At 33.9% G+C, this 15,253-nt stretch overlaps 2 protein-coding genes across 2 annotated transcripts; both read right to left on the reverse strand.

The window, feature by feature from the left end:
* Positions 1-640: 640 nt before the first annotated feature.
* Positions 641-2,011, reverse strand: LOC136800743 (uncharacterized). Its single transcript, XM_067057402.1, has one exon. The coding sequence runs from the start codon at positions 2,009-2,011 to the stop codon at positions 641-643; it is 1,371 nt and encodes a 456-aa protein (XP_066913503.1).
* A 160-nt stretch (positions 2,012-2,171) lies between these two features.
* Positions 2,172-7,748, reverse strand: LOC136800753 (uncharacterized). Its single transcript, XM_067057413.1, has 7 exons — positions 7,567-7,748; positions 6,783-6,961; positions 6,133-6,239; positions 5,090-5,271; positions 4,520-4,646; positions 3,815-4,006; positions 2,172-2,972 (listed from the first exon to the last, which is right to left on the reverse strand). The coding sequence occupies exons 1-7, from the start codon at positions 7,725-7,727 to the stop codon at positions 2,172-2,174; spliced, it is 1,749 nt and encodes a 582-aa protein (XP_066913514.1). The 5' UTR covers positions 7,728-7,748.
* Between the last annotated feature and the right edge of the window lie 7,505 nt (positions 7,749-15,253).

Here is a 15,253-nt window from a genome sequence, read left to right on the forward strand (position 1 = left end):
AAAAAAAAACTCATGAAGTGTTTCATGAAAATAAAAAATTGACTCAGGGAAATTAAGGCCTGTCCAGATTTTTCAAACTTACCTTCATTTTTTATCACCGTTTCCACTGGTCATAGCATATCACTTCATACATCGAAAGAAGCGTATTGGAGTGTAGATCACTGGAATCGCTGTGCCATAATTAATTTTTTCACCCAAAAAAAGATATTAGGCAAAAACCAAAAAATGCTGACGTCAGCAAAACTTAAAAGAGTACGAAAGAGATTCCGAATAGTGAATTCATTATCATAATCTTGATCAGAAAATTGACAACGAATTGATGTTTGATAAAATATCTATATTTCGAGCATAACTTCACTCATCTTTCAGGATTGTAAAATGTAAAATTACAAAGTTGCTACTTATGTGAAAAATTGGAAAAAAAAAAAAAAAATGCGCTTATTGAAGGCTATTAAAATTGTAAAATGGTTAAAAGACAAGGTCGTAATAAAAAGTAGTTAAAAAAGGTATAATTCTCTAGAGGCTTTTAGGCCGTTGTTTAAAATAGGTTTCAGTCTTTTGATATGTAAAGCTTCTTTGTATAGAAGTGATGACCAATTATCACTGGAATCAATTACTGACGTATTATCATTTACGAGATTTATGTAGATGGAGCGAAAATTAGGCTTTCAATACCAAGCGTCAGGAGGGTAGTTATAAACTTGACTTCAGAGCACTCCTTCAAATGTTCGAGAACTGCACTCTCCTTCTTTGTAGCATGCTCTGAGCATCGCGTGAATAAATTCCTCTCCGTTTTGCCGACATAAGAGGCACGACAACCAGGGCAGATAAATCGATAAACAATGTTCGACTTGAACTTCAAGGGTGTTGGGTCTTTCATGTTGGTGTAGAAGCCAATTTTGTGTGTTGAATAGATTACTCGAAACATGACATTAGTGTCTTTCTTGAGACAAAACTTTAATTTTCTTTTTAATGCAGAAACAAGTTGTTCTCCTGTCGGGCCAGCGTAAGGGATACGTAACCAGAGTGTTGTCGGTATGGTATTATCAGCGTTGTCATTTTCAGAGTGTCGGGGACTGGTTGCGGTTTTAATGATTTTGTTGACGGCAAAGCGAGGAAAACCATTCCAAGAAGCGAACTTTTTGATCAGGTTAATTTCATTTTTCAATTTAGCAGGATGACAAAGTTTGGTGGCACGGTTGGCAAGGCTAGAAATCCATGCTTTTCGGTAAGACCAAGGAGCGTAGCTATCAAAATTTGTATATAAGCCAGTGTTTGTATCTTTTCTAAATATAGATAGACCATCTGGTGCAATCTCAAGATCTAAGAAGTGCGGTGTTTCATCTTCAAATTTGTCAACTGTAAATTGAAGATTTTTATCAAATTTGTTAAGGGAGCAATGAACTTTATCGATATCTACTGGACGAATGACAAGGAGTGTATCATCAACGTATCTTGAGTAAAACTTTACGATACCAGAATCAATATAAGGTTTAATGACAGATTGTTCGAGTTCTGTCATTATGATATTTGCTAGTACAGGGCCAAGTGAACTTCCCATACTAACACCATCTAACTGTTCATAGAGAATGTTGTTTGCTGAAAATACGGTTTTTTTACATGTGTCTTGAATTAATTTTCTGAGTGTGTTTTTTGAGATTTTAGTTTGTAACAAGTTCTTGTTATAAATTCGATCGATAATGATGTTTATTGTTTTAGATAAGGGTACGTTAGTGAATAAAGAGGTTACATCAAACGATACAAAGACATAACCATCGTCAAAAAGTTCTTTTGGAATCTGTTTGATTTTTTCGGCAGCATCGAATGAATCTTTAAGTGTGTAGTCATTGACAGTTAAAGGATTAAGGAGGTTAGTGAGATATTTACCAACAGAATAATGTGTTGTTCCAGTGGTATCAACGATTGGTCGAAATTTAGGTAAGTGTTCATACTTTTTATGGATTTTTGGTAAACCATGAGCTCTGGCTGGCTTTGCATTTTTCGGTCTCATATCTTTGTATTCATTTTCATCGATTTCATTACGATTAAGTAGGGTTTTGAGGTAACGTTGAATGCTGGTAAGTCTAGAAGCAGTTGGATCGACATTCACTTTACGAAATTTGGCTTTGTCAGCAAACAACGAATCGATGGAATTTTGGTAATCGGCTATGTCAATCAAAGATGCCATTCCCTTTGTCGGGTTTCAAAATAGCGATTGATTTGCGAAGATTCTTTATCAATTTAATGTGTTTAGAGTCTTTGAAAATTTGACGATCATCGATATTAATATAATTAAAAGCAAAACCTCGGAGTAAGTTTTTAGCTCTTTCAACGGAATAATGGCCATTTTTCAAAACTTTCGAACGGTACAGCTGATTCCAAAGTTCTTCTGCAACAACAAAAGTTTCGGTATCTTTGGGTTGTTTAGCAAGACCATGGTTTAAACCGAATCGTAGCGTTTCATACTCGTCTTCAGATAAGGTGTGCGAAGATAAGTTAGTGATTATAGTGTTAGGATTTTTTGAGATACCATTCAGACGGTCACGTTCTTTTATCATTAAATCAAGTTTGTGGTTAAGTTTGTCACGAATAGGTTTGATAAATTTATTGACGCCAATTTTAATTGAATGTTCAATAACAAACTTCCTCATAAAAGTAGCATTACTGTTCAGAGTTTCACGTTTAGTAAAAAACACTGTCTTGATTTCACGAATTTGTTTGCGTTTCGTTATAATTTCGTCAAGGAGAATACGTCTTTGATATTTTCGTTTCGATAATTGGTCAAGGTACTTCGTGTTCTTCCAGCGTACAAATTTTGGGAAAACGTTTTGGTCACGACAGTTAATAAGAAAATTTAAGCTTGCCTCGTATCGTTTAAGTTTTTTCTCCAGTCTTTCCACAGTGGTAGCAATTTTGTAAAGATTTTCATCAGCAGCTCGGAGATTAATCCAAAAACCATTACCAGCTGATAACTTCAAATAAAAGAGTACGAAGAGATTCCGAATAGTGAATTCATTATCATAATCTTGATCAGAAAATTGACAACGAATTGATGTTTGATAAAATATCTATATTTCGAGCATAACTTCACTCATCTTTCAGGATTGTAAAATGTAAAATTACAAAGTTGCTACTTATGTGAAAAATTGGAAAAAAAAAAAAAAAAAATGCGCTAATTGAAGGCTATTAAAATTGTAAAATGGTTAAAAGACAAGGTCGTAATAAAAAGTAGTTAAAAAAGGTATAATTCTCTAGAGGCTTTTAGGCCGTTGTTTAAAATAGGTTTCAGTCTTTTGATATGTAAAGCTTCTTTGTATAGAAGTGATGACCAATTATCACTGGAATCAATTACTGACGTATTATCATTTACATAACTACCCTCCTGACGCTTGGTATTGAAAAGCCTAATTTTCGCTCCATCTACATAAATCTCGTAAATGATAATACGTCAGTAATTGATTCCAGTGATAATTGGTCATCACTTCTATACAAAGAAGCTTTACATATCAAAAGACTGAAACCTATTTTAAACAACGGCCTAAAAGCCTCTAGAGAATTATACCTTTTTTAACTACTTTTTATTACGACCTTGTCTTTTAACCATTTTACAATTTTAATAGCCTTCAATTAGCGCATTTTTTTTTTTTTTCCAATTTTTCACATAAGTAGCAACTTTGTAATTTTACATTTTACAATCCTGAAAGATGAGTGAAGTTATGCTCGAAATATAGATATTTTATCAAACATCAATTCGTTGTCAATTTTCTGATCAAGATTATGATAATGAATTCACTATTCGGAATCTCTTTCGTACTCTTTTAAATTTCAGCCAAATCACACCATTTTTGAAGTCTTCAGGTAGCCCTAAAGTCTTTTTGACAGACAGACAGACAGACACATTGTCAGATTCTAGCTCAACTGAAGTTGATGATGGAGTGTTTTTTATTTTACTTACCTTGTAAGTATTAGCTTGTTCCTCTCTACGACACACAAAGTCGCAACCATCCTATAAATGAACAGTAAAGAATTACTTGAAATTTTGATCAAGTTTCAATAACCGGTTTAAGATCAATGCGTACCAAAACCGAACCTAATTTTTTCATCTGATCCTTATGAGGCCATTGGTTACCTATTAGGAGCCTGTTGATGTTGATCAAAGAAACTTCTTTACCTAAAACTTTCGAAGAGCATGCACGGCATCGAAAATGAAATAATTTCTATTTTGACTTTGAGTAACAGGGTAAATCTAATAGACGATATCGGATTTAGATAAATGCAATGCATTCTGGTTTCTAGGGACTCTCACAGGAATTATAATAGATCAATAATAATAGATTATAATTCCTTTGAGAGTCCCTAGAAACCAGAATGCATTGCATTTATCTAAATCCGATATCGTCTATTATCCGCAAAAGAATGAGTTGAACAATAAAGGGTTACTCGAAGTAGAATGAAAGCAGACGATTAAATGAATTATAAAAGAAGATTAAATGACATGAAAATGATCAATACAACTTACTGCTGACATATTTCCAACTTTTCTCCAGAAAGGGAAATTTGGAATCTGGTCGAAGCCTTTAGCTTTTGCAATAAAACGTTGATATAAAAATCCGAAAACCAAATACGCAGTGAACACTGATATCACTCTAAAAAAAATGAAAGATGAACATTTCTTAATATGGTTGTCTCAATTTTTTTCGCAATTTTGTTGAAGGTGACTCTTATTTGCAGTGTGCCAGCTTTTGGTAAATTCACTAAAAGGCTCTGAAGGAAATATTTTGACATTTTTCGGGACGTTTGAATACGCAATTTTAAGATTATCCAGGACAAGATTGCACAAAGCAGAACAAATCAAGGGTTTTTGAGACAAATCTCAAAAGGGAATAAAGCCATGTAACAATAGAATAACCGTTTTGACTAAGTGGTGGCTAAGTAGGGGGGGGGGGGGGCCAAGTAGTGTAACCATTAAAATGGGACGTTGAAAATAGCTATAAAAGATATAAACATAATAAAAAATATAACATAAATTTTGGACAGAGAGTGCAAAAACTCCATAATAACAAACAGGGGAGGTTCGTGTGCAACTTACATGATAACGAAGATTGCTCCACCACTGAGTTTTTTTCTTGGTACACAAGCAGCAGGATGGTTGTATTCAAACAAAAAATAACATCTTCGTGCTGTTTCTTTACCATTCTTTGCTGTTTCTTTACCATTCTTTGCTGCTTCAGTTTCATACCTCTCCTCCTCGATTAAACGCATCGTTGGCTCCTTTGAAAATAAATAACAAACACTTTAAATGAAAACTTCTTCTTTAGCCATTAACCTGCATTAACTGTTGTTGACATCGACCGAGTGGTCACAGCAATTGCCAACCATATCTGTTATCACTTGATTTCTAAACGACAGAATATGCCACCGAAAAAATAGCTTTCAAAATCGGACCCTTACAGTGCAGCCCTGGCCGTGGCCAGCCCACTCAAAACGTTTCAATTTTTTTTCAAACTGCCGGTGAACAAGCTTTGACCATTGATTTTAGTCAATTTGAGGGTGCTGATTTGGAATTTGAATGTTACCAAGCTTAAAAGCCCGCAGTTTTTGCGGAATTTTTGATTTTTTGCGTTTTTAGGCAAAATTGTAAGCCCTGGAAATTGATGATAAAATTTTCGGGGGTCTTCAAAATCAAAAAATATCTATACCACGTGATAGAGCTCTTCATACTGAGCAAAAAAATGTATTATGTAAAAGTCTGAACTTTTCTAGATCAAAAGTTGATTTTTGTGGTAGAAAAAGTGCTATAATTTTTGCATAAATTATGCAGGTTGTGAGAAAATTCCCTGTTTTCAATCAATTTTTGACTACAAAAACTCGCATAACTTAAATGAGTGCGAGTCAAAACGATAAAGATACATCAGATTTTTACTGTCAGATTTGCAATTCAGTAGTGTATTCAGATAAAAGAAGACCCTTATAGTTCAATTTATCAAAAGTACACCCTTACAGTGCATTTCGAGGGTCTCGAAGAACCCACCCTTAAGGGCAGCACATGCCGTGGGTCGGACTATATTATGAGTCCCCCCCGGATATATTACGACGGATACCAACAATTATATAGTGTTCAAACTTCTTTACCTCCCCTTTGTCTTCGCAGCGAACATTGATCCAGGATTCCTTAGGAGCATTGTCACAATGACTGTGATATGATTCTCCTTCACGATACATTATAAACATCCAATCCTCTGAGAAGAATGTACAAAAAAAGGCTGAATAGGATTCTGGTAACAAGAATATATTATAAATGACTCCATAGGCTCCATAGATATTTACGAAATTATGATGAATCGTATTATTAAAACTCTCTTCCCAATGCTATTTCTTTAAGCTCAAATTTTCTAAGGAAATATTTGACGGTTTGAGCTTATAGAAATAACATATGAAAATTTCTTCAAACAATTATTAGTAATAAATAATCTTTCTTATGGATTGAAGAGTTGCATTTCTTCTGAATACAGAATCACATATATGTTAGTAGGGCCAAGCCTGGGGTTCCGTGACATCTTTTATACGACCTAGCCATTTTATAGTCCATTCCAAAGAACAGTATATTACAAGATATTTTTGAGAGGGAGGACGCGGATTAGGCCCGGGAATAATGACATAGATATAGTGACACAATAGGCAAAACTGCAAGGGAAAATAAGGGGTAGAGAAAATAGCTTATTTTCAAAAGTCAAAATAGTTTAATGCAATGTTTAAATAATATATGCAAATATAATACATACCTCCACCAACAAGAGACGAGTTTTTGTATGTTCCCAAAAAGTGTTCTTCTATTTGCTTGCCATTGCCTTCATCGATATCCCTTTGTATGACAGGATATTTTGCTCCACAGAAAGCAATGGTGTAATCATATTCCTCTTCTTTATTATTGACACGAACATGTTTGTGACGAAGGGTCACACTAAAGAAAATTAAAAATGATAATTTACTGACATAATTAATAATGATAATTTAATGACACTCAAATGAAATGAATTATCCTGATGACATGAAATAAGTACTTTAATGGGATAAACTTTCGCGGATTTCGCAGATTTGGGTCTCATCCGCGAAAATTGGCGAAATTAAGTCCCAATGAAAATTTGGAAGGGCACCATTCGCGAAAAATTTAAACAAAAACTCAAAATATGTCAAATAAATACTTTTTGAATGTTTAGTGGCATCAAAGGATCGCTAATAATGCGTATTTCAACAACCAAAATGCATGATTTGACAGTAAAAGTCACAAAATCGTGAAAATATTGCCACCCAATAATGCCACCCGCGAAATTAAGTCCCCACGAAATTTTTTAATTTCCCGGATAAGCCCAACCGCGAAATTTAACCCCCGCGAAAGTTTATCCCATTAAAGTAGTCAAAAATTTAGGGTGGCAATGTCTAAAGATTTATTTATTCAAGCAAGTATGAAACACTATGTAGCAATTTAAAAATAGATTAGTTCCTTTTTCTTGATATTTATAGGTACTTCCGTAAGGTGACTAAGTAATTGAGGAATTCGCGACTTACAAGTTATCGGCTTTTACCATTTCATGAAATCTTCCTTGAACATCGAAATCTCCTGATATTGAATGAACTCGGGTTGGACAATTGTATTTATTTTCACTTTCAGCATGACATAACAAAATTGATCCCAAAAGTAGAGTAGTGATGCAGATTGTTATTTTCATTTTTATTTCTATTTACACTATAAAATCAACAGTCAAAGTGTACCTCTTGTTTGTCATAGAATCATTATCATATATAGCCAGAGGATCTGGCTTTGACTCTTTTGTTTATAAACCCAGGGGGTTGGTACATAGTTGTAGGGACCGGTGCTGGGTGGGTTATCAAAAATGACGTGTGAAAATGACCTTGTAGCACGTGGTACTAATTTGTGGTCCTTTTGAAGGTACCAGGTGGTGGTCTAATGAATGATTTCTGAGCTACGAGTTTGTCCTTGGTGTAAAGTGAATCATGCTGAGCCTTCTTTTTCATAAAAAGTTTCTCTCTTTAAAACTAATTTTCTCGAAATCTAAAAATCTAAAAAGAACATTCCTATTTCATTGGAAAGTAGAAAGATAAACTTAAATTTTGATGGGTCATTTTTTAAATTCGATTTACTAGATCAATGTTCAATTAAATAAAAAAGTTACTTTCTGAAAGTGCTCAAAAGCGCTAAAAATCGACCTATCAAATTAAAAAGAAGCATAATTGCATGATACATCATTATCTTCGTTTCAGTCATTGAAAATGATAAGGTTGAATTTCAATAAAAGGCAGAAAATTCGTTGAAAAAGGCAAAAAAATCATAAATTCATATAAATAGATCAAATATGGGTTTCGAGATACATCCAGCCTTACATAGACTTTATCCAATCTAAAACAAAAAATATAACAAACTTTCGGTAAAAGTAAATTAAAGTGATTTTGATGAAGATTTTAAACCCTTTAAGTTTCAAATTTATGTGTTTAATTACTGAAAAACGCTTTTAAACATGTAAAGGCTATTGCAATTTGCCAATTTTAATATAAAAATCTGATAGGTCGATTTTCAACGTTTTCGAGTACTTTCTGAAAGTAACTTTTTTATTCAATTGAGAATAACTTTTGATCTAATGAATCGAATTTAATAAATGACCCATCAAAATCTAAGTTTATCTTTCTTCTTTCCAATGAAATAGGAATGTTTTTTAAATGTTTAGATTTCTAGAAAATTAGTTTGAAAATAAGTAAAATTTTTGATTTTATATACATCTTTGCATGAAATAAAACATTTCATTTAATTTCAAACAATCACAAACTAACTTTCAGAAACTTATTTTTCATCTACCCAAAGTCCTGTCCTTTTTCTACACTTTGTGCAGAAAAATGGGAATCTTATGGCATAAAAACGGTATATATGTGAAGAAATCATTTGGGTGGCAGAGCAGCATATGCATTTCGCTCTTATTGGGACTCGTCGGCACTGCGTACTGCACCCTGGCTGGCCAGATCGATTTAGCCAGCATCTCTAAACCACAAATCACTTGTGGTTCAAATTGAGAAAATAATGGACAGAAGGGAAATTCCCTACAGAATTCTTTGACTCTTTTGGAACCAAGCTTTACCATCTCAAGAGGGGGAAGAGCCTCAACACGGACCTTCTTTTTGGCACCCATGACCTCTCAGTAGCGAGTTTATGTGTTTGAGATAAATCGTGGGGGAACGGTATAAAGCAAAGTTGACATGTCATCCAATCAGATCGCGCGATTTCACTTTCGCTTTCTCTAGTCCAATAAGACTGCGGGATTTGAGTCATGTGACATCTCTATTAAAAAACCCGCGCAAATTAAAATAGAAATACAGGAGGTCACACTACTGGCTACAGGAACTGTAAGCAAGCAATTAAGGCCAATATTTTTGGTTTTTCTGAAGGACAAAGGGTATAGGAAGCTTTACTGAAAGAGGGATAAGGCTGGGACAATCTATTTAAAAGATATGGACAAAAAAGGGCACTTTTTTGAGTGATAATTAAGATTTTACTTAGAACTTTAATTCTCTTACCCCCGTCTCGGCCCCCCTTGATATGAGCAAAGGAACCATGTTGGCCACCCCTACTGAGAATTTCAGATCAAAACAAACAAGGAATTAATTCCTGTAACTCAAAGAAAATTGGAAAAAGCTGGTTTTTGACTGTTTCTGATCCTAAAGTGCTATTTTTTGGTAAAAGCTATGCAATTTATGTTTGGATTTCTAGAAAGCTTACCCATTCATTGTTAGTACATTTTTTATTTGAAAGTAATCTCTTCATGGAATAAAAAGATATAGTCAAATCTTGTAGGGTCATTTTTCAAAAATTTTTTGCCAAATTCGACTTTTGCATTTCGCCATTTTACCCTACGCAAACGCACGTGGGTGCGTCCGGTGTTTCTTAATATTTTGTTTCATAAATGTCTGGCGTCCAAAATTCCCTGTATGCAACGTCGGACTGACACCGGACTTATTGCGTCCGGTGTAGTGAAAGAATACTTTTTGCCACCGGACAGTCCGGTGCGTCGGCAAAGTCCTATGAGTCCCAATGCAATATAGACCTGCGAAATATATTGCTATAAAAAAAAAATATATATGAAGGACAAAATGCATAACGTCGCTTTGCCACCCAAAACAGTCAATGTTTATACTCCTATATCAAGAAGATTACAGGGGATTTGCAGTGCGGGCCGATTTTACTCTCATTTTCAGTGGTTTCACTTTCGATAGCAACCTGTGGCGCAATATTTTTATAGAAAGTGTGCAAAATATTTGATCTTAAAAACTTAAAACTGAACGCAATTTACATTGGAAAACCCTTTTTTACTCAGTTTTACTGGATCAATTTTTAGAAAGTGTCTCGGGTGAAAAGTCCTGGGGGCTAACAAAAAATTCATAAATCTTTGGGGGGACTTAAAACTCAGATGGGGGGGGGCTAACTTTTGCCTGGGACCTAAACCCAGGCTGACGCTATGGAAAGTTTTCCGAATCCCTTTATTTTGATTGAACCAATAAAAAATGAAACTTTTCCATGTTTCACTTTTTTGCACCAATTCTTCAAAATGAAAATATTTCTTTTATATTTCTTTTATTTTCTTCTTTTATTCAATGATTTTTACGGCACTTTGTTTCAAGACAATCTAACTCTTGCTAGGGTAGATCGTCAAATGGCAAAGTCCAAAAATTCAAAGTGTAATATTTTTTGTGAAAATTTAATCTATTGTAAGACATTTTGCGCAATTTTTAACCTCCTAGGTCAAAAATCCAGCATTCCCCAGGGGGGTCTTTGATTCGCACTATAGCGAAAAATGAGTAAAAATGGCATTTTTTGCCCATTTTAAGACTATAAAAGGCCAGGAAAGGGTCAAAATGGTTTCTAAATGGTGTCTTGTACTAATATTCAACATAAAAAGACAAAATAACCCCAGCGAAATCGCTCAATGTTTCAATTTCAGGCTAAAAATGCTGATTTTCTCCGATTCTGGGTAGCAAAATGCATGAAAGCAGTATTTTAGAGGACCCACAACTTTTACACTAGTTAAGGTACACACTTGAAATTTTCAGCAATGAAACACTTCAGAGAAAGCTCCAGGAAAAATTAATCTTGAGTTTTCAAAAATTTCCTATAAATCCATAATGGCGCCCTAGAAATTGAGTTTTCATGCTAAATGCCAATATTTCAAGCTAAAACTTGGTTTTCTTGGGCTAAAATCTCAAAAATATTTCAAATGATGTCCTGAAATTTTTTGGTGTTGAAAGTATTCTGGAAATACTCTTGGAGAACCAAAATGGTTTGGGTCAGAAATTTGCCCAAGTCTGCCATTATAGTATTGCATTTCCAACTAAAACGCAATATTTAGAGTTTAAAGTCTAATTTTCTCAGGCTAAAATCTCAAAACTGATTTCAAATGGTGTCCTGAAATTTTTTGGTGTTGAAAGTATTCTGAAAATACTCTGGGAGAATCTAAATGGTTTGGGTCAGAAATTTGCCCTAGTCTGCCATTATGGCATTGCATTTCCAACTAAAACATGATATTCAGAGTTAAAGTCTGATTTTCTCAGGCTAAAATCTCAAAAATGGTTTCAAATAGGGTCCTGAAAATTTTTGGTGTTGAAAGTATTCTGGAGGATATACTTTGGGAGAACCAAAATGGTTTGGGTTAAAAATTTGCCAAAGTCCGCCATTATGGAATTGCATTTCCCACTAAAACGCAATATTTAGAGCTAAACTCTTTTCAGGCTAAAATCTCAAAAGTGGTTTCAAATAGGGTCCTGAAATCTTTTGGTGTTGAAAGTGTTAAATAGGTATTTACCAACCTAGTGATTGCTGATCCTTGCTTGACCGGATGCAATATAAACCAATATAATAAGTCTTCACCAACAGAAGACTTGATGAACACAATCCAACTTGAACCAACACAAGAATCAATATGAACGATGATCAATATCAATTGATCCAAATACCATTTACAGAATACACATAAAGCCCCACTGGCTATCATATATTATTGTTTATCACTTTGTATTATTCATCTATAAGGTAGAGATTAACAGAAAGTATTCTGGAAATACTCTGGGAAAACCAAAATGGTTTGGGTCAGAAATTTGCCAAAGTCTGCCATTATGGAATTGTATTTTATTCTAAAACACAATATTTTGAGTAAGCTTGAGTGTTCTTCCTAAAGAAATAAAATTCATAATGGCAGACTTTGGCATATAATATGTCCATTGTGAACCACTGTGATTTTCCTTGAGTGTTCCCAGAATACTTTCAAAAGACTTCAGGACCAAAAGATTTCAGGACCCTATTTGAAACCATTTTTGAGATTTTAGCCTGAGAAAATTATAGACTTTATCTCTAAATATCACGTTTTAGTAGGAAATGCAGTACCATATTGGCGGACTTAGGCAAATTTCTAACCCAAACAATTTTGGTTCTCCCAAAGTATATCCAGAATACTTTCAACACCAAAAAATTTCAGGACCCTATTTGAAACCACTTTTGAGATTTTAGCCTGAGAAAATCAGACTTTAACTCTAAATATCGCGTTTTAATGGGAAATGCAACGGTTAGTGTAAAACACAGGTCACAGGTCACGGGTCACAGGTCACAGGTCGGTCACAGGTCATACAAATTACAGACCAGAAAACTGTAACACACTCGTAAAATACAACTCATGACATAAGGTCCTGAAAATATTATATGTAATGGAAATATAATATCAAAATATGTCATTTACAAGACTTAAACGACAAATCATCAACCCCAAATATTGACAACAAATGACACTTAAATTATGTAAATAATGGCGTTATCTCAAAGTATGAGGTTTTGTCCACCAATTAACATCAAAATATTTTTCATGCATAATAGGATGCTGACGCTGCAAGTGGATATATATTAACAGGTTTTGAAAACATTAAATACTCCAAGAGAGCTGTTTTAGAGATATGAAAATAGTGACGTCATTTTATCAAAAATACAAAGCAGGGGATAAAAATATTGAAACATTTATAAAATATAATCCCATTGATGCTATTTTCATCAATTCTTGTTATCATACCCAAGGTGATGCATGAGATAAAATGAGATATGACATAGTGATTGTGTAATAGATATTTTCCTGTTAGGGGGCCGTTTAAAGCAAAAGGTGAGATCAATGTTTTTTAATACGTATTCTTTGTATTTAACATTACGTAATATGCATATAACATTGAAAAGATAATTTTTATTACATGTGTGATGTAGGTGTAATATATAATACAAGTATTACAGGTCCGTGTTATACACGGCATAAAACGCGAAAGCACGTGGATAGATTTTTGGCTTTAAAATAGTTCTAGTTCAATAAAATATATTTGGAATTATATTTTTGACATTAACAACTGTTTTTCAAACATTTTTTTTGTGTTTTACAGTACTTGAAGCTGACCTGTCAACACTGACCTGTGACCTGTGACCTGTGACCTGCGTTTTACACTAACCGGAAATGCAATACCATAATGGCAGACTTGGGCAAATTTCTGACCCAAACCATTTTGATTCTCCCAGAGTTTTTCCAGAATACTTTCAACACCCAAAGATGTCAGGACACCATTTGAAACCATTTTTGAGATTTTAGCCTGATAAAATCAGACTTTAACTCTAAATATTGCGTTTTAGTGGGAAATGCAATACCATAATGGCAGACTTTGGCAAATTTCTTACCCAAACCATTTTGGTTCTCCGAGAGTATTTCCAGAATACTTTCAACACCAAAATATTTCAGGACACCATTTGAAACCATTTTTGAGATTTTGGCCTGAGAAAACCAAGTTTTAGCTTGAAATATGGGCATTTAGCATGAAAACTCAATTTCTAGGGCGCCATTATGGATTTATAGGAAATTTTTGAAAACTCAAGTTTGATTTTTCCTGGAGCTTTCTCTGAAGAGTTTCGTTACTGAAAATTTCAAGTGTGTATCTTAAAAAGTTTAAAAGTTGTGGGTTCTCAAAGATGCTGCTTTCATGCATTTTGCTACCCAGAATCGGAGAAAATCAGCCTTTTTACCTTGAAATTGAAACATTGAGCGATTTCGCTGGGGTTATTTTGTCTTTTTATGTTGAATGTTAGTACAAGACACCATTTAGAAACCATTTTGACCCTTTACTGGGCTTTCATAGTCTTAAAATGGGCAAAAAAATGCCATTTTTGGACAATCTCAAGTCAATGTCGCCTAAGAAATAGTTAAAATTTTTTTGAGGAAAAAGTGGAAAATTTACATTATTGGCCATAAAATCTTCATTTTTTATCTAAAAAGGTTGAAATTTTGAGGGATGGTCATAATTGATGGCTTATACCCAAAAATGAAAAAAAAACTTGAAAAAGGTTTCTTATTGGAGGTTAATTTGACAATTTATAGACTCTTGTTAACCTCAAAATATAGAGACCCTCATTGTATTATCGGGGAAAAAATTGTTAGGCAGTTATCAAAAAGGCTTCAAATATCAAGCTTGGCTAAAAAAGGTTAGAGATTTCCCACAAGAAAGGTGGAATTCATGAGGTTAAAAAAATGGTAATAAGTAACCTCACATTCTTAACCATATCTTCTGCTAGCATGTGTGTTAGGTTATAGGACAAAAATAAAATGATACTAGAAGCTTAGATCGATAGGGTTTTTATAAAATTGACAATGTGAAATAACCTCAAATTTTACACCCTACTTGAAATATTGACCTCATTTTTCCAGCCTTATCTTGTTGCCCAATCATTAAATAGTAAAACCCAATCATTTATTTATGCTTTAACCTCACATTTCATACCAATTTCGGGCCATCTTTAAGGACCATTAGGTTAACCTCTGAGCCATTTAACCTCATATTCTTAACCCTACTTTGACCAATAATATCTCTTTAAATTCAACACTTAACCTCTATAATGTATATATCATTGTGATCCTGAATAAATTTTGCGTTAGCATGTAAAGTAGCAAATAAAAATAAGTTAACCTCATTTATTTATCCTTTGTTAAAGACAAAAAAGTTCTTTTGAAAAAGTTAGGCGATTTTTGGGGGTTTTGACTTGAGATGGTCCTTTTACTCATTTTTCGCTTTAGTGCGAATCAAAGACCCCCCTGGGGAATGCTGGATTTTTGACCTAGGAGGTTAAAAATTGCGCAAAATGTCTTACAATAGATTAAATTTTCACAAAAAAATACTACACTTT

The sequence above is a fragment of the Clytia hemisphaerica genome, unplaced genomic scaffold, assembly GCF_902728285.1.
Source record: "Clytia hemisphaerica strain Z4C2 unplaced genomic scaffold, Clytia hemisphaerica genome assembly, whole genome shotgun sequence".
NCBI classification, from domain to species: domain Eukaryota; kingdom Metazoa; phylum Cnidaria; class Hydrozoa; order Leptothecata; family Clytiidae; genus Clytia; species Clytia hemisphaerica.